Source organism: Culicoides brevitarsis, chromosome 1 (genome assembly GCF_036172545.1).
Source record: "Culicoides brevitarsis isolate CSIRO-B50_1 chromosome 1, AGI_CSIRO_Cbre_v1, whole genome shotgun sequence".
Lineage (NCBI taxonomy): Eukaryota > Metazoa > Arthropoda > Insecta > Diptera > Ceratopogonidae > Culicoides > Culicoides brevitarsis.
Window position 1 is genome coordinate 30,707,835 of NC_087085.1, and position 22,599 is coordinate 30,730,433.

Genomic DNA, 22,599 nt, shown 5'->3' on the forward strand with positions numbered 1-22,599 from the left:
AAAAAAAAAATTTTTTTTAAATTTTTTATTAATTATATTTTTGAGAGTTTATGATTCAAGTTTATTCAAAAAATTAATAATTATATTTTTTTTTATAAATTTATTTAAAATTATTTTTTTTTAGTTTTTTATTCAAAAGTTAATTTTTTATAATTATTTTTTTTAAAAAATAAATAAAATATATAAATTAATCTTAAATTAAATAAATAATATATTAAATGACAAAAAATTCAATGCGAAGTTTTAAAAAATTTAAATTACCTATTATTTAAAAAAAATATAATTTTAATATATTAAAAGAAAATAATTTGTATTGTTTATTCATATTAATTAATTAATTATTAATTTATTAATATTTTAGTATAATATTTTTTTATTTAGAATTTTAATATTTTTGTAACAAATAATTTCAAAATAATTTGAAACACATTTCAAAATTGCAATTTCCTTTTATATATAAATATTTTTTAACCAGAAAATCAGTTAAAAACAATTATTTGTTCTCAATATGATATCCAAGAACAACAATTTTAGTAGCCAACTTTTTTTTGTGAGTCTGGCCAGAGAAAAATCCCTTTAAAAATATCGTCATATTGTTCACCGCACGATATCACTTTGACAATAATACACTGGGCTTTGAATGGTCTTGTTTTTCTCTTCGACGTTGTTGTCGTCGTCAGAGACAATAAAAATTGTTTTTCTTCTTTATTTCACAAAAAAAAACATCTTATATCTTTTTTTTGTTGTAAAATGTGTCTTATGATTATTATTATTATTTTATATTGATCTTATTTTGTATATTATATTGTTTCAGATTATTGCGGGAAAGTAAAATAATAACATTATGAATATGTATAAATAAATAAATATTATACAATGAACAAAAAAAAATTAATAATTCCACCGAAGAGATGTAGATACAATTTTTTAAATGTTTATTTTTTATATCAGAAACAATAATCTGTCATGATTACTTGTTACAAGAATATGAACACAGGTTCTTTTTATTTCAACTACTTTCAAAGTTACTTTTAAATAAAATGAGTTTTCCAAAGAGTTAGCCACCCAATAATAACAGAAGAGCGTAACAATTGTGAGAGCGTATATTTTTCCGTCTTCTATTTCATTTTTTTTTATTATTATTAAAATAATGATAAATAGCTTCAAGTTCACCGAGAGAAAAGAAACAGTAACTCTGCCTAGAGGTTTTCTTCGCATATAGAAAAAAAATATATAGGATAGTATTCAAATGGAGCCAATATATATTTTGAAAGAGAAAAGTTCTACTACTTTTTCTGTCTGCACATTTCTATGCGGGAGGTACATTTTCTTCATTGAACAAGAAAAAAATCAATATTGTATTATTAAATAATAATACAAATAGAAAAAAAATAGAAGAAGAAGAATTTCTTTTATTTTGTAAATTATTACCAATTGTCTAGAACAAAAGAAATGTTTTATTTGTTCAATTTTTTTGTTGTTTTATTGTTTGGATTTGATTTTTAGCTAATGTTGTATTAATAATTTTATTTTATTATTTATTATTACTTTTTTGAAACTGTATTAGATAAATTATTTTTGAAAAACAATAAATTTTATATTATTTTTAATATATCAATATATTTTATTTTAATAATTTCTTAAAATAAAATTAATTTAGATTTTAAATTATTTTTAATAATTAAAAAAAATAAATAAAATTGAAAATGAATTTTTAATAATTTAATTATTATTTTAATTAATTTTTAAACTTCAAAATTGTATTTTATTTTTGATTATTTATTATCTTTTAAATTTATATTTTTTTGATATCTTTTTTTTAATTATAAAAAATATTATTTTTTGGAAAACGGCAAAATAACTTTTTATTATTTATTTTTTTTTATAAAAAATATATTTTACACAATTATAATTTGTTTTAGAATAAAGATTTTTTTAATTTTTTTATAATTAATGATTTTTTTTAATAAATAATTTCTTGTTATTTACAAATTTTTTAATATTTCCATAATTAAAAAATTATATTTTATCATTAATAATTTTTTTAAAATTTTGTTCATTTTTTTATTTAAATTAATTTAATTTTTTACTTTTAAAATATTCATATATTTTTATTTTTTGTCACAATTTTTTATTAATATTTATTTTTTAATGTCAACCTGTTTAATTTTTTTTATTAAAATAATTTTTCACATCATTCATTTTTTTATAATTTCAATTTTTCAGGTGCTCTCGTACACAAAAGACATCAAAAATAAATCTTTAAATCACCTTAAAATGTTGGACAGGAACTAATCCTTCATAGTTTATTTATTATTTCACTTTTGTATCACTCGAAAGTTATATTTTGATTGAACCGAATAAATTTCAATCAATGTTCTCAAAAAAGTTAAATAATCGATGTCGAGGACCTCAATCAATCTTTGTCATTTACCGGTGATGAGGTTGGAGGTACAATATGCCGTAGGTACCAATTTTTCATTTATTTTTATTGTGTTTTGATTTTTTTATTGGTTCCTCAATTTTTTACACTTTTTTATTTTTTATTTGATTTATTTAATATTATCGATCATTCCTTTATTTATTTAAATTTTTATTCACTTATTATTAAAATATTTATTTTATTTAGAAAAATCCTTTATTTTTTTATTTTGATAAGAACGATTTAATAATTTTTTATGCACACGACAATGTTTTTGTGTGTTTATCCGAAGCGCTCTAAAAGAACACTAAAACTAAACAATCATTCTTCGGAGTAAGCCTGTTGCATGCTGTACAATAAAAAGTTGTTTTTCAAACCTGTCATCCAATGAACGCGGTCCAATGAGATACGCGTATAGCGGAACAGCGGTAAGAAAGAGTTGAATGTAGCGGGTGCTTCGGGTGAAGTTGGCGAGAAAGAGTGAGGTAAAGTCGCGTTTTCTGAATAAATATTTATCAATTTCACAATGCGAAGTTTCTCACACACATGGGCTGTAGTAATAAAATAATGATGAAGGCATTTTAAAATGTTAATTGAAGTGTGTTTTAATTCAATTTTTTTTATGATGAAAGTTTTTTTAAGAAGACAAAAGACTTCAATGGAGAGAAAGAGGAAACGAACCTGTAATATTTTTTTTGAAGAGCATTTTTTTATTGAAGTGAAAATATTTCAAAGTTCGATTTATCAGTCAAAATATTTTATGAAAGTATTGAACATAATAATTAATTGAATATGAATATATTTAAAAAAAAAAAGTTAATAAAAAATTAAAAAAAATTTTTTTTAATAAAAATAATGTTTAAATAATTTAAATAAAAAATTAAAATATCATAAAAAATTTACCGGTAATTTAAAAATAATTTTCTTATTATTTTAAAAGCAAATAAAATAAAAATTCTCATATGAAAGAGTTGAGCCTATAATAAAATTTTGTCTTATACAATAACATATATGATAAAATCATTACTATAGAAAAGAGACAACTAGTAATGTTTGGGCGTCACCTAAATGTCTCTGATTATATTGGTTTAAGATAATTTTATTTAATTTATAATTATATACGGCAATTTATTTTTCGTTTTAATTTTAAATAGTTGACATTTTTTCCTTTTTCAGAAATTTTACTATTTTTGATTTATTAATGATTTAATGGAATTAATACTTTGTAACATTATTGCAACATTTTATTTTTAATTTTTTCTTATTTAGTTTAAAAATCTGAATGTTATTTTAAAAAAGTTAAAAAAAAATAATAAAATAATTTTTTTATTTTATTAAAAAGTTTTTATTTATTTATAAAGGAAAATTTATAACGTTTTGCGATAAGGCGACGCTTTATTTCTTTTTGAAGTCGTTACTGTTGTAACATTTTTCCGCTTAGATGAGGTTTTATCCGAGCGAATACGGTAGTGAGACGAATGAAAGTGATAATTAAAGTCATTTCAAGTTTAATTTTGTTCCCAATTCTGATTAATTTAATTTTTTTCTAATTTTAAAATAAAAAATAAATAATTTTTGTATAAAATATAAATAAAACTAAAGAAATTTAAATAAAAATTAAAAGATATTTAACTAAAATTCATCAAAAAATTTTTTAATTACAAAAAATCAATAATTAAATAAAACTTGAAACATTTTTAATACTTGCCCTGTCCTCTAATAATAAATTACCAATAAACGGACCATCAACAATGAAGTCAACTTTCCTAATTTTGTGTGTTTTTACGTTATTCGCTGCTTCTCAAGTGACCGGCGATGACAAACCTGAGCCCAAACTCAAGATAGGAGTCAAGAAACGTGTTGAAAATTGCCCCATTCGTTCCAAAAAGGGAGATTTATTGTCCATGCATTATACGGTAATAGATTCTTCTTATCGATAAGACCACGTAATCCTCAAAATCTTTTAATTTTTTTAGGGAACCTTGGAAGATGGCACTGAATTTGACTCGAGCATTCCTCGTGGAGACCCACTAACCTTCACTCTCGGCATGGGTCAAGTCATCAAGGGATGGGATCAGGGTCTCTTGAATATGTGCGAAGGCGAGAAACGTCGCTTAGTGATTCCGCCCCATCTTGGCTATGGCGATCGCGGAGCTGGAGCGAAAATTCCCGGAGGCGCAACGCTAATATTCGAAGTTGAACTCGTGAAAATCGAACGAAAGGACGAGTTGTAAAAATAAAAGTTTCAATTTTGAATTTTTTTATTACATTATTTTAGGGGGGAAAATCAATTAAAATAAGACAATGTTCGTTCAATACTTTTTGATCGCTTTACGTATGAGGGCGAGACGTTGTTTGTGTGCCTCTGTCACCGTCGCTCTCTTATACGGACGCAATTCTTCGGTGCCAAAACCAGGTATCCACATATTCCAGTTACGCTCGAGATGCAATTGGACATCTTTCACTTCGACTTTTGAGACTTTTCTGTGTTTCGCGAGCATGCAGGCGGCATTTACTGTGTTCTCGATAAAGTCGTCGGCAATTTGCAGGAGAATTTCTTCGACATCTTCGTCGAGTTGTTCTGTGGGATCGATTTCGCGAACGAGTTCTTGTAAACGAGGCTTTGTTAAGATCTGTAATTGGAAAAATTGACATTAAAAAAGTCGTTAAAGGTAATTTTTCTGATAAAACTCACCTGACTTGCACTTTCGACTGAATTTTTAGCACCTTGAGCGCCACTCCCGCCAGCTGCTGATCCACTTTGCATGGGCGAGTTGGCTTGATTTGGTGACGCCATCGCAGATATTTGGTCCTCGATACAGTTATTTTGCTGATCTGTATTATTATTCCCGATATTTAGAGACATTTTTTGGTTTTTTTTTGTATTTTTTTTTTAAGAGAGTGCTACAGAGAAAGTGCCAGCAAGACGGATTGATAGGAATAGCAGGAAAGATGTGTTGCAGTGGAAAAGCTTGTATTTAATGTGTTTCGTGTGTTTATTTTATGTTACTAAATAATATCTACAAAAATACAGAAATAGCAAGAAAAAAAAACATAAAAATGCTTAGTAAATAGTTTCTTAACAATCGCTTATTGTTTGAAGAAAATTTTGAAAAATACATAAAATTAGCCAAGTACCACATGAAACCAAGTCACCAGTTACGGAAACCGATATTAAAGTACCCGAATCAAGTGAGTAAATGAACTTACGGAGAGAATTTAAAGTATTTTTGAGGCAAAATTGCTTTATTTGTCCAGCTGAAAAGTTACTGTTTATGTTTATTTCTTGAATACGTCAGAGTTGACATTACCGTTCAATGGGGTGATCAAGGCAATTCTTCATGTACCGTAAGTATTTTCAAAACGGATAAAGATTCAACGTTCTTGTTTCACAAAAAAAAATTTATTTCCTTCAATAGAAGTGAATTATATTTTTTACAAATAATCATGATTCATAAAAATTAATTTATATATTTTTACATTAAATTTAGATTCTATTTATTTTTTTTAGGTCATTATTTTTCTTTGCCTTTGATAAAAAAAAACCTTCCTATGAATATAGAGCTATGTTTTATGTTTTAACGCGTGCATCTATACAAAAAAAAAATTGTACGTGAAATTAAAAGCACATTTCTTTTATGGATGCTTTTGCGTCGCTTCTAAATAAAACAGGAGCAATAGCCTTAATGATTTGTGGTAGTATAATTGTAAATTATTAAAACTGAATAAAAGTGCATAATAAAATGCTTCGAAAATCTGGCTGTTAGACGACGCAACAATCTAAAACCATTTTTTTCCATTAACATACTACTCTGAAGATAGACAAGAAGCCTGTCATAAGTATTTTGAAAAGATCATTGTTTTTCATAATAAAAACATTAAGCCAACCGTCGTAATAGGATATTCAACCGTCAACAAAAAACCTTACGAATGAATTAATTTCTTACATGAGAACATCTTCTATGTGGAACACAGATAAGTAGTAGTAGTAGATCTGAAAATGATAATAGTTTTAATGGGATACCAAAGAGGCAATATTAAATTACCCTGCTACTACTGCCATTGGGACAGTCGAGCCAGAATGACTAATTGCGGAGAAACAATCGACAGAAATATTATATTCCAAGGGCAGAAGTCATATGTACATATTTGGAGTATTTTATGGTAGATCAACTTTTAATTGCGATTGAAAACACTATTTTACCCGAGATGCATTTTCGCCCTGGCTTTCGATCTGGATTGATTTAAGTCTTCTCAAAACGAGTATTTGAAAAAAAATAACCAACGGTTGCGAAAGTCGATGAGCCTCTATTTAAAATTAAGATTTTGAAACACATTCCTTAAATTTAGTTGGTACACATTTTATATCAAGATTTTTAAAATTAACAGTTTTGAAAGTTCGAAGTTTTCATATTTTTTCATACTACCAAATGTTTTTTTAAATTTCATACTTTATGTTTTTTTCCTGCGATTAATTAAAAATTTTAGAAATAGAACTTTCCCTGAAAAGTGAAAAATAAATGAAATTTGTTGAATGCCCCCCGCGATACATTAAGATTGAAAAAAACATGTAAATAGAATAGAATCAATAGAATACGCCAAAATAGTTAACTATTTCAATTTTGTTCAATTTAAAAAAAAAAATCAATTCCAAATTTTTCAAAAGAATGTTTTGAAACACCCCATTTAATGGTACAACGGTACAATATTTCCAACAGTCGGATACCTCGAAATTATCTCCATTTAGTAGATAACGTTTCCAGTACCAGGAAAGCTCACTTTTGCGAATCCAAGTGACTCATATGCACGAACAATAATATTTTGAGGCCATTAGTCGATTGACTGCTCTCGAAGATACGCGAAAAAACCTTCATTCGATCGCGCTTTTGTCCGTAAAAATGTTTTAGTTCGTTAGAACGGTGCTCGACTATCGTCAATCAGCTAAACACTTGCCAGTGCAAACAATGTGTCTCACATAAAGTGAAGTGAAAAGTTACACAAGCAGAGACAAAGAAAGTGGCATATTTACAACTCCATTGAGAGAAGAGTTTTTTTTTTTGAGTTCAAGGTGCTTTTATATTAATCAAACATGCCTCCAGCACATTATCGTTACCCGACGCACAACTTCACCTACGTGAGCAGCTGCGTCAAATACATGATTTTCCTGCTCAACTTTATCTTTTGGCTCTTCGGTGGCCTTCTCATCGGAATCGGATTTTACGCTCTAATTGACAAATTTCACAGTACGGGATTTCTCAAGCTCGACACAATCTACGACATTATCTTGAACATTTCGATACTGATGATAATCGCGGGCGCCGTTGTCTTTATCGTGAGTTTCGCGGGATGTCTCGGTGCGCTGCGGGAGAACACTTGCTTGCTCAAATTCTACTCAATGTGTTTGTTGTTGTTCTTCTTGTGTGAAATGGGCATCGCCATTGTGGCATTTGTCTTTCCGCACACCATGAACGGCGTCTTGGAGGAAAAATTCACCGATAAAATTATCACCAGTTATCGCGACGATCCCGATTTGCAGAATTTCATCGATTTCGCGCAGCAAGAGTTCCAGTGTTGCGGTTTGTCGAACGCTGGCTACCTCGATTGGGGTAAAAATGAGTATTTTAATATCTCGTCGCCGAGTGTCGAGCGTGGCGGAGTGCCGTATTCGTGTTGCAAAAATGCCACAGACATCTCGTCGGGCCTCGTGAACATCATGTGCGGGTATCACATACAGCAGCTCAGTGTGGCAGCAGCCAGTAAGAAGATCTGGACCTCGGGATGCATTGAAATTGTGCGCGTTTGGGCTGAACGGAATCTCTATACGATTGCTGGTGTGGCCCTGGGGGCGGCATTTAGTCAACTTTTTGTCATCTATCTGGCCAAAACGCTCGAGGGGCAGATCGAATTGCAGAAATCACGATGGTCATGAACAGACTTAGGGTGGACAGACATTGGTGGATACCGCTTGTAAAAAGAAAAATCAAATCAACAAAAAAAATCTAAAATTTTAATGTGTATTGTGTGAACGAAGTAGTTTGTATCATCCACAACTATAACTTTATCAAAGTATGTATTTCTTTTTGTGTTTCCTTACTTAATTGTTCGTTTTCACGAAATCTACTATTCACACGATGTGATGATGATGAGTGTTAGTCACCTCTTTTTTTTCGTGTTTTTTCATACAAAAACCTCATTTTTTTACAACGAAGAAAAATTTTTAATAATTGGACATCAACCTCACATATTTTACGTTTATCATATATAAAAAAATATTTGTAGGAGTGGAATACTAGAATTGCATTGTAGGGAACAGCAGTTTCTAAACATAAATAAATTAATAAAAAAAAACATTTAGTGATAAAACAATAAAAAGAGCAAAATGAGATGAATCGTCTGTCCCCCTCCCTGAAAATGAAATGAAAGAGAACATTTAAAAAAATGAATTGGACTAGAATTTCGTGATAGAATTTTTTTCTAAAGTAAGATTTTAATGAGAACAAAACATATATGATTATTATATTAATTAATTATTAAAATGATAAAAATCTCAAAAAGAACATTATAAGAGCTGACTAAATTAATATTAATTACATTATTATATTATATACATTTAAGCTTGTAGCATTTTATTACGGAACCCCATCAAATAGTTGTAATGAATTATGTAGAAATTGATGTTTTACTTCTCAAGTCTCCTCAAGATGAAAATCAAAAAAAAAATGTCACAAAATGACACGTCCACAATAAAATGCAAGTAGAGTTTACTATTAAATTAATTCAACATGAAAAAGACAATTAGAATTAATTATTACTTTATCTTTTGTAACAATTTCTGTTAACTTTAATTTTCTATATTATGATGAATTTTAAAAAAAATAATTTTATAACATAATAATTAATTTTAAAAAAAAATATTAATTTTTTAATTAAAATTATAATTTCTTTATTAAAAAATATTTTAAATTATATTTTTAATATTGAATAATAATTTTAATAATGAAATTTTAATAAAATTATAAAAATTAATTATTATATTATTTTTATTAATTATTTTTTTATTGATCATTAATAATTTCTAATAATTTTTTTCATGATATATAATTAATTTTATATATAAAAAAAATTACACAAAGACTTTATTACAATTAATAATCTTAATATATCAACTAATACGTATTGAAAATTTACCCTGCCATTTACTTTTTTTCAGTCACAACTTTCGAGACAATAAATCAAAAACAAACACTTTCACTTAAAAAAAAAAGATAAATTTTTATAGAATCCTTTTTCTTCTTAAAAAAAATGTATGATATAAAGTCATTATTCTTAATTAATTATATTATGTACTCTCTCTTATATTCGTACATATTTTATATAACATTACATATAATTATTATTAATAAAAAAACATGAATTTATATTTGAGTAAAAATATTCTTATAAATTTTGAATAAAAAAATTAAAAGAACAAGATGATATATAAAAATTTTGTATATTATTAAGGACAAAAAAAAATTAATAATAATAATGTATCATTTATAAGAATGAAGAATCAACCAAAATGCCAATGGAAAACAAATTATAAAGAAAAATAAAGATATTATATATGAATAAAATAACACATTTTATTGTAATATGAGACAAAGTTGCTTATCTTTAGTTCATGCCAGATCATGTTTTTAGCGATGTGTCAACATGGTGCTGTTTTATTATTCGCAGATATCAGCAAAAATATTTTGCTATGGAATTTATAGAATAAACAAGGGGACCCGTAGATTTCGTTCTACCAAGAGACAAAAAGTAAGTATTAATTTTTTATATATATTTTTTTTTGTTGATTTTGTTGACTTTGAAACCGTGAGAATTTTTCAGTTATCAAAAATTCCCAATTCATCTAAAAATTTCAAATATTTTTCAGCTGTTTTCATAAATCTATCATTCATAAATATTTTTTTACGAATTTCAATTGCTTCGGGATCTTCACGTTTCACAGTTTCAAAGTCAATTTGTAATCCCTTATCAATACAAATAGCAGCAAAGCTTTCGATTGTAATTCCCAAAGCTATAAGATAAAAATTAAAGTTGAAACATTTATTTAAAAAACGAAATATTAAAATGTTACCAATTATTCCACGTTTAATAAAATTTGAATAAAATTCTTCCTCAGTAGGAATATGTCCTGAATAGTTCAATTTTTTAAGATTTTGAACCAAGTATTTATGATAATCATTAACTATTTTCTTTAAATTTTGGATCCGATCATCAATATTCATTGAAGTTGAAATTAAAAACCACAAATCTTGAACAGGAGATCCCCAAGATGCAAATTGAAAGTCAATCTGAGACAAGAATTATTTGTTAAGAAATCTTTAGCTTAAAGATGTTTTAATAAAAAATATTTACCACATTTATATCTTTTTTTGAATCCCTTTCAGCAAATAAAATATTTAATATCCAAATATCTCCGTGATTTAAGACATTTAAATCTTTTTCATCAACTTCCATGGCTTCGCAGCATTTTTCATAAATAGAATCTCCAAATTTGTCCTTAATTTATAAATATTATTATAAAATTTCTCGCATAAAAAATTCATTTTTAAGTTTTAAATAATTTATGTTTAATTATTTTTAACTTACAAGTTTAGCTGTAATTTTTTCATCCCATTTAAACATTCTGAAAGTCTTATATAGCTGATTGTAATGAGTACCCCAAGATTTTCCAATATGCTCCTTTGAAAACATGCCTTTGTTGAAAGTTTTGCTAAGAGGACCATTCTAGAGTTCAAATATCAATTTTTAAAATTTTAATGAACTTTTTAACTTTTGAAATGATGGACGTAGTTGATAAATTAATACCTTTTGCACATAAACTACTGATGCAGCATGAAATTTAGCTAACCATTGTAAAACAAGATCAATTTCATCCATTTTTAGAACACTATGTCTATCAGCTACTTGAAAACCTGCATGTTTAAGATCTTCTAAAACAATGATATCAGTTGGATGTCGATAAATTTTGTAACACCTTTCATTAAAAAAATTAATTTAACTTTCAAGCTTAAAGTTCACTCAAAAAATAAAAATTTACCGAGGTCCAAGATTTACATTTTCTCCAACATTTTTCCATATTTTCTCTAATTCTGGGATCACTGATTCGTAAGTTTCGATTTCAATTTGATAAGCTTGTAATTCATCAGTCATTACGTTTGAACTAGACGACTCAGAATCTGACTCGCCAGCTTTTGTTTTAACGATGTAATAATCTTCCACACTTTCTTTGGTTTTAGTTAGAAATAAAATTACTTTTAATCTGAAAACAGTTCCAAAATAATTGTCTCCTTTAGATGATGCATAAGTTGTTTCAAAATTTTTAATTTCAAAGCAACTTGGGCTTATTGAATGTTTAGCAATTGTTACATCTTTAACAAATTCTTTATTAAGCCATTTGAATGATAGATTTTCGTTTGACATTTTTAATTCAAAGAATTCAAGGAACTTTAGTGAAGCTCAAAAAGTTATGTACTGAAAAATTTATCTCAAAAAAAGTAAGTAGTTTTATCAACTGAAGGTAAGATTAAGCATAAGTTTAATCTAACTACCCGTGTTTTTTTTGTTTACTTATTTAAATATCTTTATTACAGTGAGTTCAAAAAATTATTTCAAACGAAAAAAAATATTAAGAAAATTCTTGAGAGCTCTTTTAGTAATTTAAGTGAAGACAAAATCAGGCAAAATGCAATATGAATGAAATTTAAAAGAAAAAGATGAAAAATAATATAAAATAACGCAATGAAGATAATTCTAAGAGAATTTTAAAAGTTCTCTTAACACTTTTTATTATTTCAAATTCTTATTTATCAAAACTTTTAACTGAAAATTTCGAGATTTTACCTAATTTTGTTTTTTTTTTTTTGTATATTTATATCTTAAAATTATTATTCAAGAGTCAAAAAGGCCAGTCCGCCTCTAATAGATTAAGGTTAAAAATTTAAGAAAATTTGTTTTCTTTTAAATTTAATTTAGAAGGCTATTTTTAATTTAATTACATTTTCCCGTTTCATTTGAATTTTAACAGTTTTTTTTTTCAATTTTTCCGTCAATTCAAGATTTTTAACAGTTTATCTATTCCTTTTTAAGATAAAAAAAAATTTCAAAAATTTTTCTTATAAAAAAAAAAATATGGAAAATTTTTAAACTGAAAATTTTTAAGTTTTGGGCAAAATATAGAAACAAGTAAAATATATAAAAAAAAATTTAAGGTTGTTTTAATTTGTTTTTTAAAATTCTCATAAATTTTTAACTTCAAAAATCTAAAACTCATTATTGATAACAAAAAAATAAAATGCAATAAATTTAAAAAAAAACTTGACTCAAATTATTTTTAAAATATTTTAAAAAAATCTCATAATTCACGTAAATTATTTGTAGGTAAAAAAAAATTAAATTAACTTGTACCAAAAATTGTAATGTATTTTTAATTCAAATTTCGCTATGGAAGATCTTTCACGCGAAATATGCAGAATTAATTTAATCGGCCCATAGGAAAAATTTCATAACAACCGCTTGAATTTAATCATGTGTGAAAGTGTAAGTAAATATACATTGCAAAATTTTTATGAAAAGACAGACAATTGCTTTAATTACACATTCGTCGTAACTCAATGTAACACGCTTTTTCTTGTCCCGCTATGGAAACGTGACTAGAGTGACTCTCTTTACGGCGAATTTTCTTCTATTAATTTAATTTGCAAAAAATTACGAGTCACTCTAAAACTGTCGACGCGAAAATATTTTGACCTTAAAAAACACGTAAATGCTCATTTCATGCTGAGTGATTTTCGGAACATGTGAAAACGCGGCAAACACGAATACCGAGTGAAAATCCCAACAAACAAAATTTGTGATTAATTATCAATCGTTTCGGATCTACGTGCTGAAAAAATCGATGAATGAAAAATGTTGCACAATTCAAGGTTTTTTTTTATTTCCATTTTTGTACAATTCACGCGTTTTTTTCACTTGTCGTCGTTACTCTTGAGTCACTTGCAGTGCATTGGCATACTGAAATTCCGGGCTATTCTCATATTCGCACATATCCAAGGCAATTTCGCAACTTTCTTTGACGACTCTTTTGCTGTCCTTCAAATATGGCTCGAGAATTTTGATGCATTCTTCGGTGGCGATCGCTCCCAAGGCCTCGGCGCATTCGTGTCGCACCATTTCGTTCTCATTTTTGTCGTTTAGGGACTCTGCCAGGTACGGAACACTGCATTCGTGTTGCAACTGACCCAAAACGAAGGCAACTTCATGTCGAAATAACGCGCTGCTGCCTTTGAGACCTGCCGCTAAAGCGATTGTGGCTTCATCTGTGCGTAAATTTCGTAAACTGAACATCGCGCGATACCGATTGAATAAACTTTCGTTGTCATCGAGTAAGGTTTTCTTTAATTCCTGGATATCCTTGCAACTACTTGCTGGCGAAGGGTCTACCGAGGCATACGGATTCTCGTCTTTGTCTAAATCTCGATTTTCCAGCCACTTGAGACGTTCGAGGGCGATCTGACAGGTTTCGGCGACCTCAATTACGGGATCGGAGCAATACTGTTCCAAAATTGCCTTGGCTTTGGGGTCTCCGATGGCACCGAGGGCTTCGGCAGCTTCGTGACGGACCTAAAAATTAACGGAAAATAAAAAAAAAATCTAAAAAATTTTATTTTTTATTTTTACCATCGGTTCCTGTTTGACATCTTCAAGAACTTTGACGAGCATTGGAATTCCTTGGGGGTCTTGCATTTGTCCCATGCAGTAAGCCAGCTCATGCTTTAGTAGGGCTGAGTCATCCTCGAATGCTTTGAAGATGTTTTCAAGTGCAACCGGTCCTCCGATATTTTTTAGTGTGAATAATGCCCGGAAACGTTCTTTTAAAGGGCGATTTTTGTCGTTTAGAACACTTCCGATTCTGGCGATACTTTTGTCGTCAAATTGTACCATCGTGTCAAAGGAAAATCTTGAGCAAATCCGGAAAAAAGAAGAAAATTTTTTTGATCACGTTGCTTTGGTTTGTTTTTGTCGAGTGTGTTAGGGTGACGAGGTGTCTCAGATTTTCGGGGATTGTCCCCCGATTTAAAATTTTTGAACAGATTTTAAGAAGTTTTAAGAAATATGTTGATATATTGATAATTTTTTACGTATTTTTCATATATTTATCAATTTTCAAGCTTTAAAACCATCAAAAAGACATTGAAAGAAAATTTTTGTAGTTTTGATCAATTTCAAGCAGAAAGAGAACAGTAAATTTCAAATACAAAAAAAAGTTTTTCAGTTTCAATTTTTTGGCAGTTTTAAGTTATAAAACGATTAAAAATGATAAATTAGAGCCTTCTGACAAATTTTTATCCATTTGGAGCAAGATTTGACTAAAATGGCTTTGACACAGTTTTTGACACAGTTTTTGATTTAGTTTTTCTCTTGATTTAGTTTTCAAAACAAAACTATGTCAAAGAAAAATTTTTTTTCAGTTTCAATTTTTTGGCAGTTTTGAGTTATAAAATGATTAAAAATGATAAATTAGAGCCCTCTGACAAATTTTTATCCATTTGGAGCAAGATTTGACAAAAATGGCTTTGACACAGTTTTTGACATTTTTTGACACAGTTTTTGCTCTTGATTTAGTTTTCAAAACAAAACTATGTCAAAGAAAATTTTTTTTTCAGTTTCAATTTTTTGGCAGTTTTGAGTTATAAAATGATTAAAAATGATAAATTAGAGCCCTCTGACAAATTTTTATCCATTTGGAGCAAGATTTGACAAAAATGGCTTTGACACAGTTTTTGACATAGTTTTTTGATTTAGTTTTTCTCTTGATTTAGTTTTCAAAACAAAACCATCTCAAAGGAATTTATTTTTTTCAGTTTCAATTTTTTGGCAGTTTTGAGTTATAAAATGATTAAAAATGATAAATTAGAGCCCTCTGACAAATTTTTATCCATTTGGAGCAAGATTTGACAAAAATGGCTTTGACACAGTTTTTGATTTAGTTTTTCTCTTGATTTAGTTTTCAAAACAAAACTAAGTCAAAGAAAAAAATTTTTTTCAGTTTCAATTTTTTGGCAGTTTTGAGTTATAAAATGATTAAAAATGATAAATTAGAGCCCTCTGACAAATTTTTATCCATTTGGAGCAAGATTTGACAAAAATGGCTTTGACACAGTTTTTGATTTAGTTTTGCTCCTGATTTAGTTTTCAAAACAAAACTATGTCAAAGGAATTTTTTTTTAGTTTCAATTTTTTGGCAGTTTTGAGTTTTAAAATTATTAAAAATGATAAATTAGAGCCTTTTTTTGGCAGCAAAATTTGACAAATAATGGCTTTGACAAAGTTTTTGAGCAAGTTTTTGATTTAGTTTTTGCAAAAAACAAAACTATGTCAAAGAAAAAAAAAGTTTCAATTTTTTGGCAGTTTTGAGTTATAAAATGATTAAAAATGATAAATTAGAGCCTTCTGACAAATTTTTATCCATTTGGAGCAAGATTTGACAAAAATGGCTTTGACACAGTTTTTGACATAGTTTTTGACACAGTTTTCAAAACTCTTGATTTAGTTTTCAAAATTAAATGATAATTTAAAAATCAAATCAAAACAAAACTATGTCAAAGAAAAAAATTTTTTCAGTTTCAATTTTTTTCAGTTTTGAGTTATAAAATGGTAGAAAATGATTTTTTATTGTATTTCGTCTTAATTTATTTTGATGTGGGAAAAAATTAAGTTATAAATTCTGTAATTTTTTACGTTTTTTCATATCTCTCAATTTTCAAGCTTAAGAACCATCCAATTGAATTATTAAGTGTCCCCAGTTCACCCTAAAACTCTCTGGCCGCCTTATGATTGAGATGAGTAACTGGATTTCATCACATAAAACTTTTAGCAGCGCCATCTATAGTTATCATTTTCATTCGTCTCAATTTTGAATCAGCAATGGCAAATTCCTTGTCAAAAATTGTTTACATTCTCGTCACTGAAAGTCTTGAAAAGCCGAAAATCCTTCAAAAAAAAACAGAAAATCCATCAAAAACTGAGAAAATTTCGTGTGCAACTGCAGCAAAAGTCAACCATCATTGCCCGAAGACACCAGAAAATGAACGCATTCGGATGTAAGTGACGAAAATAGAGTTAGAGCTAGTGCATCCTTCATCCATTACTTCATCCAGTTAATTGTTAAAAGTTAGTTTTGCATCGCAATTATGTTATTCCATCATTCAAAACCCGCACGATCAACTCATTAAACATACACTCGGGGGGTGATGGGTCGCCAATCAGAGCTTTTTTTGTGTCGTATGTTTAATTTGTGTCGCGATCTGCGATAATGTCTCTTAAAAAATAATTTCTATGATTTTTTTTTCTCTTCTTTTTTTGTTTATTTATAGAACAAAACCCCATAATTGATTGCTATTATATATAATTTTCCCTATATATAAAAATATCTTCGTCTGTATATTTATAATTGTGCACCTAATTGTATATAACCAGTGCAAGAAGCAGAGCATAGCATAAAAAAAACACAAAACACACTTACCTCTCTAGATGTTTCTGATTTAGTTTTTGGTTCTGTTGTACATTATATACATTTATAATAAACATAATAAGTCTTAAGTAAAGTCACATCTCACACACGGAGCAATGTCGAAAGCTGCCAAGGCGAAAGGTAAGTTGGTCAATAGTGAAGGTTAGACAAAAATCATGATTATTTGCAGGGAAATTGTCACTAATGATGGATTTTTCTTTGAATTCAGCTGTTGGCGAGACAGAGGAGCAGGCCAAGTTGCGATTCCAAGTCGAGCTGGAGTTTGTGCAGTGCTTAGCTAATCCGAATTATCTTCATTGTGAGTATTTTTTAAGTTCACTAAATGATTTTTTGTTCTAAAATGTCTTAAAATTCGTCCAAAACGAGCCTTTGGTTGACTGGGAAAGAAATTTTTGTCTTAAATTTTTAAAAATTAAATTTTTTTAAAACAATTTTAATGATTTTAAAGGATAAAAATAATGAAAAAATTATCTTTTTCAGCCAGGTTACTGATAAAAATTGTCTAAAAATAATTTTTTGGCTGAAAATTCAGGCTTGAATTCAGTTCTTGAGTATTTTTTGGGAATTTTTTAATTTTTTTATTATGAAAAGTACTAAAAGTTTTATAAAAGTTGGAGTTTTTATTATTTTCGAGGTCATTAGTGTTATTTTAATCAAAATAATTATGTTAGAGTGCTTTTAGACTTTCAAAAATTTATATTTTGTGAATAAAAAATTCTAGATTTAATTTTTTTATTGTAAAAATTAAATTAAAAGAAAAAATAATAAATTTGTTAATTTTTTTAACAAGAATATTTATAATTTATTTTTAATAAGAATAATTTTCTCTTTTTGACACAAAAAAATAAATAAAATTAAATTTTTAAAAATGCTCAAAAATAAAAAAAAATATCAGCCACTTAAAATATTAATAATAAATTTTATTTTTTAATTAAAATTAAAAATTATATTTTTATAAAACAATTTTAAATATCAAAAAAAAATTTTTTAAAATAATTAAAAATATCACTTCAAAAATTACCTTTTAATTTTTTTCCCATAAAAAATTAATTAAAAAATTAAATTTTCTTTACAGTTCTCGCTCAACGTGGCTTCTTCAAAGAAACAAATTTCCTCAACTACTTAAAATATCTCCTCTACTGGAAAGATCCCGAATATGCCAAATACCTCAAATACCCAATTTGCTTATATTTCCTCGATTTGCTGCAACACGAGCACTTTAGACGCGAAATTGTGAGTGCCCAATGCTCCAAATTCATTGACGACCAAATTATTCTGCTGTGGCAACATTACACTCGTCGAAGAACGAAGATGCTCACACCCGCAAACGGCTTCCAGCAACAAGACGCCAACAATCAAGTGGCCAGTAATGGCACGCACAACGGCGTGACACAGAAACCGAGTTGAATTGTTGTTTTTTTTTTGTTGCGATAAAATGTAAATTAATTTAAGGAATAATGATGATAAATAATAAATTTTAAGTTTTTTTCGTAAATTGATTTTTTTTTATGAAAAATTGAATAAAGAACTCAGATAAAGTGAAATTTAGTAAGATGAAAAATACCAAAGTGTCTCGAGATAATGATAATAGGCTCAATCAAATGGTACTAGATACATGTCGTTATGATGCAAAAACCGCACAATTGCATTAAAATAACAAATACGTCATTAAAGCGTTTCTTGTAGATTTTTTGTGCTGTGGCATGATCTCGCTTGTCGTCAGTGTTCAGGGTTTTTCAACTTTTTTCCAATAAAATTTTTTAAATAATTTTTTAATTTTTTTATAAATTTATTTTTTTTATTTTTTAAAATAAATTTATTTATGTTAAATATTTTTTTAAATCTCATATTTATTAAATAATTATTTTTTTAAATAAAAATTTAAAAATAAAATTAAATAATCAATTAAATCTAATTAATTGAATATTATTTTTTATTTCAATTAATAATTTTTAATTAATTATTTAATTTATTTATTATTAAAATTAATTATTTAGATTATTAATATTAATTTATTATTTTTTAATAAAATTAATTAAAATTCACAATTAAATTACATAAAAATTAATAATATTTTTTTTTTTAATTTACTTTAATTATTTTTTTTTAATTTTTTTTTTTTTTTAAATTTTATTTTTTAACTTTTAATTATTTTTTTATTATTTATTTAAAATTTTTACTATGTTTTCTTTTTATTTTTTTTAAAAACATATTTCAATAAATTGGACATCTCTGCGTCACTTTTTGTACACAAGCAACAAGTACTCAAGCCCTTGCCACGCGTTTCTTTGTTATTGAATATTAGCATATTTTTTCAAGTGCACATCAATACGCATCAAGATAATCATACGAAAAGAAAAGAAAATAAAAAAATGAAACAAAATATACGTAAAGTACGAACAACGAACGAACATGGTACGGAACAACATTTTTTTATATTTAACATTACGAATGAAAGTGTTCAAGATAAACAGTTTTGCTTAGACCACGAAACGCTGAAGACGTTTTTTTAAAATCTTCGCTCGAAATAAAATAAATAAATTAAATTATTGAAAGAATTCCTTTTAAAACCGTTTTTAAAATTGTAGTTCGATTGTAAATAAATACGAAAAAAATAAAAAAAATACGCTTCAATTATAAAAAAAATAAAGGAAAGAAAAAAAACGAGTAAAAGTACCGGTAATGTACATATATGACGCATTCTAACCAATTCTAACTAATTATATGTGAGATAACAGCAAAGCGAAAAATAGAGCAGCAAAAGTGACTTCAAGTGTAAAAAGAAAAAAAATTATTGAGTATTATTTAATTAGAAGAAAAAAAAATAATTCAACTGAAAAAAAAATATTTCTTAGCAAAGAAATTAAAAAAAAAAAATAAAATAAAAATGTATTCAAAGAAAATTGCCATTGTAGTTGTTCTTGTCATTGCTTTGTGTCTAGCGACAATAACGGAAGCTAGAACGCTAAAAAAGCAATTAAGAAAGAATGAAAAGCCAAAACAAATTTTTGATACACGTGAGACAAATGCACCGAATTTTATTCGATTGTTGCTTATGAGAGTTATTTATGGAATTGCTGCACAAATGGGTGAGTAATGATTTTTTTTTTTGTAAATAAAAAATATATTTAAAAGACAAACGTGTAGTTTTTATTATTATTTAAATTGAAATATTTTTTAAAATTCTAAATTTAAAAAAAAAATTATTTAATAAAAAATTAGAAAAAAATTATATTAAAATTATATTAAAAATATTAAATAATTTTTTAAAAAAGTATTAAAATCATATGGAATTTGTAAAATTAAAATTTATTTATTTTCGTATCTTTTATATTTTACTAATTAAAAATAATATTTTTTTTATTAAATATTAAATAAAAAAAATAATAATTACAATAAAGATAGAATAAAAAATTTTTCTCAAAATAAATATTATTATTTAAAAATTAATAAATAAATAAAAAAAATAAAAATAATATTTTTTATTATTCCCCGATGAATAAATTTTTAATTAATTAAATATATATTTAATAATAAAAATATTTAATTAAAAACTATATTATTTTTTTTTTAATTTTTGTACATTTAAATATTACTTTTACTATTGTTAACATGACAAATTAAAACGTTTTCCTAGTTATTCATTTTATTTAACAAAAATATTATTTAATTAATAATTAATTTCAAACTTATTTTTTTTTTATTTATTTTTTTAATTATTTTTTTAAATTTTTGTTATTTGATTTAAATTCTTAAAACTACACGTTTATCTTTTAAATATAATATTATTTATTTAAAATTTTTAAAATAAAAAAAACTCACATTGAATAAAATAAACAAAAAAAATTAATAGGAGCTGAAGAGCGAGTCGCTGGTCTCTTTGGCGGAGCATTTGCACCTCCAAATGCTGACGATGACTACTTCGACTTAGGTCTAGAATCAGACGAAATAGAAGACGTAATGGGCTTTAGTTTCTTCTAGTAAAAAATTATTATTACGAAAAATAGGAAACAAGAGAATTCACAAAATATACTTAGCAAAAAAAATGTAGGTTAACTTTTATTTATTTATTTATTTTTGTAATAATTAATTAAAAATAAATCAACGGGATTGTCGCGTAAATTGGTGTCCATTTTAAGCTAAAGATGAATTAAAAATATTTATTTATTTATTTTATATTAATAATAATGACAAAAAAAAAGAATCTCAGCGAAACATGTAAAAAATCACGTACAAAGAGTGAAATTTTGTTTTGACGATAAAAAAAATTAAACAACATTAACATATACATGCGATTATCATATTAAAAGTTAATCAGACGTTTTTTTTCGGAGACAAATCTAAATTGAATAGCGAAAATAAAAATAAGATGTGAAATTGCGACAATTTTTTTCTGTGCGCGCGATAGCGAATTTCGTTGTTTTGTGTAGTAGAGCATGGAACTTTTGTTTTTTGATGACGATTTTTATCAAAAATCATACATTACATGGTGTATCTTTTACTTTTTTCTTATTTTTTTTATTAAATTATTTTATTGTATGTTAAAATTTTTGTTTTTCTTGTAAAGAAATCGCTCTACTTATAAAATGTGTGCATTTACTGTATTTTTATTAATAATAATTTTTATCACAGTCACACTTTTGTTTAATGATAATGAGTATAACTTTGACAAAAAATAATTTTTTATTTATTTTTTATAAAAAAAAATTATTTAAAAAATATTTTTTTAATAGTAAAATTAAATTAATTTTTAATTAAAATTTTATAAAAAATTTAATAATTTTTTAAAAATATTTTTCATAAAAAAGTAAAAAAAAAATTTTATTTTATAAAAAAAATTAAAATTCAATATTGATTTTTTTTTTGTTAAAATTTAAAAATTTATTTTTTTATTGAAAAAAAAAAAAAAAATTATAAAAAGAACTCATTAATTATGAAAAATAACGAATAAATTAATAAAAACAGTTAAAAATCGCTAATTTATCGATAACAAAGCCTTTTACAGTTTAAAAGGTGCGAAATTTTAACCGTTTGAACATTAACATCGCTTACTAAAAAAATTCTTCCCGTATTTTATTTTGTCTCAGACGTAACTTTATCACACATTCAAATATTTGACTGTCCAAAATGTAGGTGAAACGAACCGGATTTTTTTCAACGTCACTGCTATGCATAAATTTTACCGGTGTTTTGTTCAAGATCTTTCTATATTTCGGTTTTTCAATGTTTAATGTTAAAGATCACATCAACTTTCTGATAAATAACAATAATAATCAATTTAAAAGTTATTTTAGTTCAAAACAATTCAAAAACTTTCGCTTTTATCATATATATCAAAGTTATTTCTAGGGCGCCAAATACGCCGTCGTCGCGTTAATGACAGACCTTAACCATAAACTCATAAATAAATATTGGATTTTAACATTCACACCCATTGCAACGGTTTTTTATTAGCTTCTTTTTCTTCTTTTGTTGGTCAAATCGATCATGTTAAACTACTTTTTTTTAGAAATAAATCACTCAATAATGTTAAAAAATGAAAAAAAATATATCAATAATGGTCAGTTATGATTATAATTGACATTCAATTATATTA

The 22,599-nt window shown here is 26.2% G+C and overlaps 6 protein-coding genes across 11 annotated transcripts; 3 read left to right on the forward strand and 3 right to left on the reverse strand.

Annotated features, from left to right (window-relative positions):
* The first annotated feature begins 4,121 nt into the window (after window positions 1-4,121).
* On the forward strand, window positions 4,122-4,686 carry LOC134837933 (peptidyl-prolyl cis-trans isomerase FKBP2). The gene is made up of 2 exons (XM_063853332.1): window positions 4,122-4,338; window positions 4,399-4,686. Exons 1-2 carry the CDS (start codon window positions 4,174-4,176, stop codon window positions 4,654-4,656), a joined length of 423 nt encoding a protein of 140 aa, XP_063709402.1. The 5' UTR covers window positions 4,122-4,173; the 3' UTR covers window positions 4,657-4,686.
* LOC134837915 (transcription initiation factor TFIID subunit 12) lies at window positions 4,672-5,717 on the reverse strand. 2 transcript variants are annotated; one of them, XM_063853313.1, is made up of 3 exons: window positions 5,633-5,717; window positions 5,118-5,442; window positions 4,672-5,055 (listed from the first exon to the last, which is right to left on the reverse strand). In XM_063853313.1, the coding sequence occupies exons 2-3, from the start codon at window positions 5,286-5,288 to the stop codon at window positions 4,735-4,737; spliced, it is 492 nt and encodes a 163-aa protein (XP_063709383.1). In that variant the 5' UTR covers window positions 5,289-5,442; window positions 5,633-5,717; the 3' UTR covers window positions 4,672-4,734. The 2 variants fall into 2 exon arrangements, with proteins under 2 accessions (XP_063709383.1, XP_063709391.1); XM_063853321.1 differs by lacking the exon at window positions 5,633-5,717 and adding an exon at window positions 5,561-5,576.
* A 1,525-nt stretch (window positions 5,718-7,242) lies between these two features.
* LOC134829548 (tetraspanin-33-like) lies at window positions 7,243-9,657 on the forward strand. The gene is made up of 2 exons (XM_063842654.1): window positions 7,243-8,488; window positions 9,633-9,657. The coding sequence occupies exon 1, from the start codon at window positions 7,512-7,514 to the stop codon at window positions 8,349-8,351; it is 840 nt and encodes a 279-aa protein (XP_063698724.1). The 5' UTR covers window positions 7,243-7,511; the 3' UTR covers window positions 8,352-8,488; window positions 9,633-9,657.
* Window positions 9,658-10,290: 633 nt separating this feature from the next.
* LOC134837618 (uncharacterized) lies at window positions 10,291-11,623 on the reverse strand. Its single transcript, XM_063853001.1, has 6 exons — window positions 11,511-11,623; window positions 11,279-11,447; window positions 11,060-11,197; window positions 10,826-10,969; window positions 10,545-10,761; window positions 10,291-10,484 (listed from the first exon to the last, which is right to left on the reverse strand). Exons 1-6 carry the CDS (start codon window positions 11,621-11,623, stop codon window positions 10,291-10,293), a joined length of 975 nt encoding a protein of 324 aa, XP_063709071.1.
* Window positions 11,624-12,961: 1,338 nt separating this feature from the next.
* Window positions 12,962-14,494, reverse strand: LOC134834888 (deoxyhypusine hydroxylase). Its single transcript, XM_063849696.1, has 2 exons — window positions 14,150-14,494; window positions 12,962-14,092 (listed from the first exon to the last, which is right to left on the reverse strand). Exons 1-2 carry the CDS (start codon window positions 14,411-14,413, stop codon window positions 13,451-13,453), a joined length of 906 nt encoding a protein of 301 aa, XP_063705766.1. The 5' UTR covers window positions 14,414-14,494; the 3' UTR covers window positions 12,962-13,450.
* Window positions 14,495-16,407: 1,913 nt separating this feature from the next.
* Window positions 16,408-18,485, forward strand: LOC134837152 (mediator of RNA polymerase II transcription subunit 31). 5 transcript variants are annotated; one of them, XM_063852495.1, is made up of 4 exons: window positions 16,411-16,572; window positions 16,846-17,144; window positions 17,212-17,301; window positions 18,079-18,485. In XM_063852495.1, the coding sequence occupies exons 2-4, from the start codon at window positions 17,099-17,101 to the stop codon at window positions 18,408-18,410; spliced, it is 468 nt and encodes a 155-aa protein (XP_063708565.1). In that variant the 5' UTR covers window positions 16,411-16,572; window positions 16,846-17,098; the 3' UTR covers window positions 18,411-18,485. The 5 variants fall into 5 exon arrangements, with proteins under 5 accessions (XP_063708567.1, XP_063708565.1, XP_063708563.1 ...); XM_063852493.1 differs by having other exon boundaries at window positions 16,846-17,123; window positions 17,173-17,301; XM_063852496.1 differs by having other exon boundaries at window positions 16,846-17,123.
* Window positions 18,486-22,599: the final 4,114 nt, after the last annotated feature.

Bases quoted from the DNA above. Each gene is read 5' to 3' on its own strand.
- LOC134837933 (XM_063853332.1), top strand. From the start codon at position 4,174: ATGAAGTCAACTTTCCTAATTTTGTGTGTTTTTACGTTATTCGCTGCT. The intron at 4,339-4,398 runs GTAATAGATTCT...TAATTTTTTTAG, and splicing joins TATTGTCCATGCATTATACG to GGAACCTTGGAAGATGGCAC.
- LOC134837915 (XM_063853313.1), bottom strand. From the start codon at position 5,288: ATGTCTCTAAATATCGGGAATAATAATACAGATCAGCAAAATAACTGT. The intron at 5,056-5,117 runs GTGAGTTTTATC...TTCCAATTACAG, and splicing joins CAGTCGAAAGTGCAAGTCAG to ATCTTAACAAAGCCTCGTTT.
- LOC134829548 (XM_063842654.1), top strand. From the start codon at position 7,512: ATGCCTCCAGCACATTATCGTTACCCGACGCACAACTTCACCTACGTG.
- LOC134837618 (XM_063853001.1), bottom strand. From the start codon at position 11,623: ATGACTGATGAATTACAAGCTTATCAAATTGAAATCGAAACTTACGAA. The intron at 11,448-11,510 runs GTAAATTTTTAT...TTTTAATGAAAG, and splicing joins AATGTAAATCTTGGACCTCG to GTGTTACAAAATTTATCGAC. The intron at 11,198-11,278 runs GTATTAATTTAT...TTTGAACTCTAG, and splicing joins CAGTAGTTTATGTGCAAAAG to AATGGTCCTCTTAGCAAAAC.
- LOC134834888 (XM_063849696.1), bottom strand. From the start codon at position 14,413: ATGGTACAATTTGACGACAAAAGTATCGCCAGAATCGGAAGTGTTCTA. The intron at 14,093-14,149 runs GTAAAAATAAAA...GTTAATTTTTAG, and splicing joins ATGTCAAACAGGAACCGATG to GTCCGTCACGAAGCTGCCGA.
- LOC134837152 (XM_063852493.1), top strand. From the start codon at position 17,099: ATGTCGAAAGCTGCCAAGGCGAAAG. The intron at 17,124-17,172 runs GTAAGTTGGTCA...GATTATTTGCAG, and splicing joins GAAAGCTGCCAAGGCGAAAG to GGAAATTGTCACTAATGATG. The intron at 17,302-18,078 runs GTGAGTATTTTT...TTTTCTTTACAG, and splicing joins TAATCCGAATTATCTTCATT to TTCTCGCTCAACGTGGCTTC.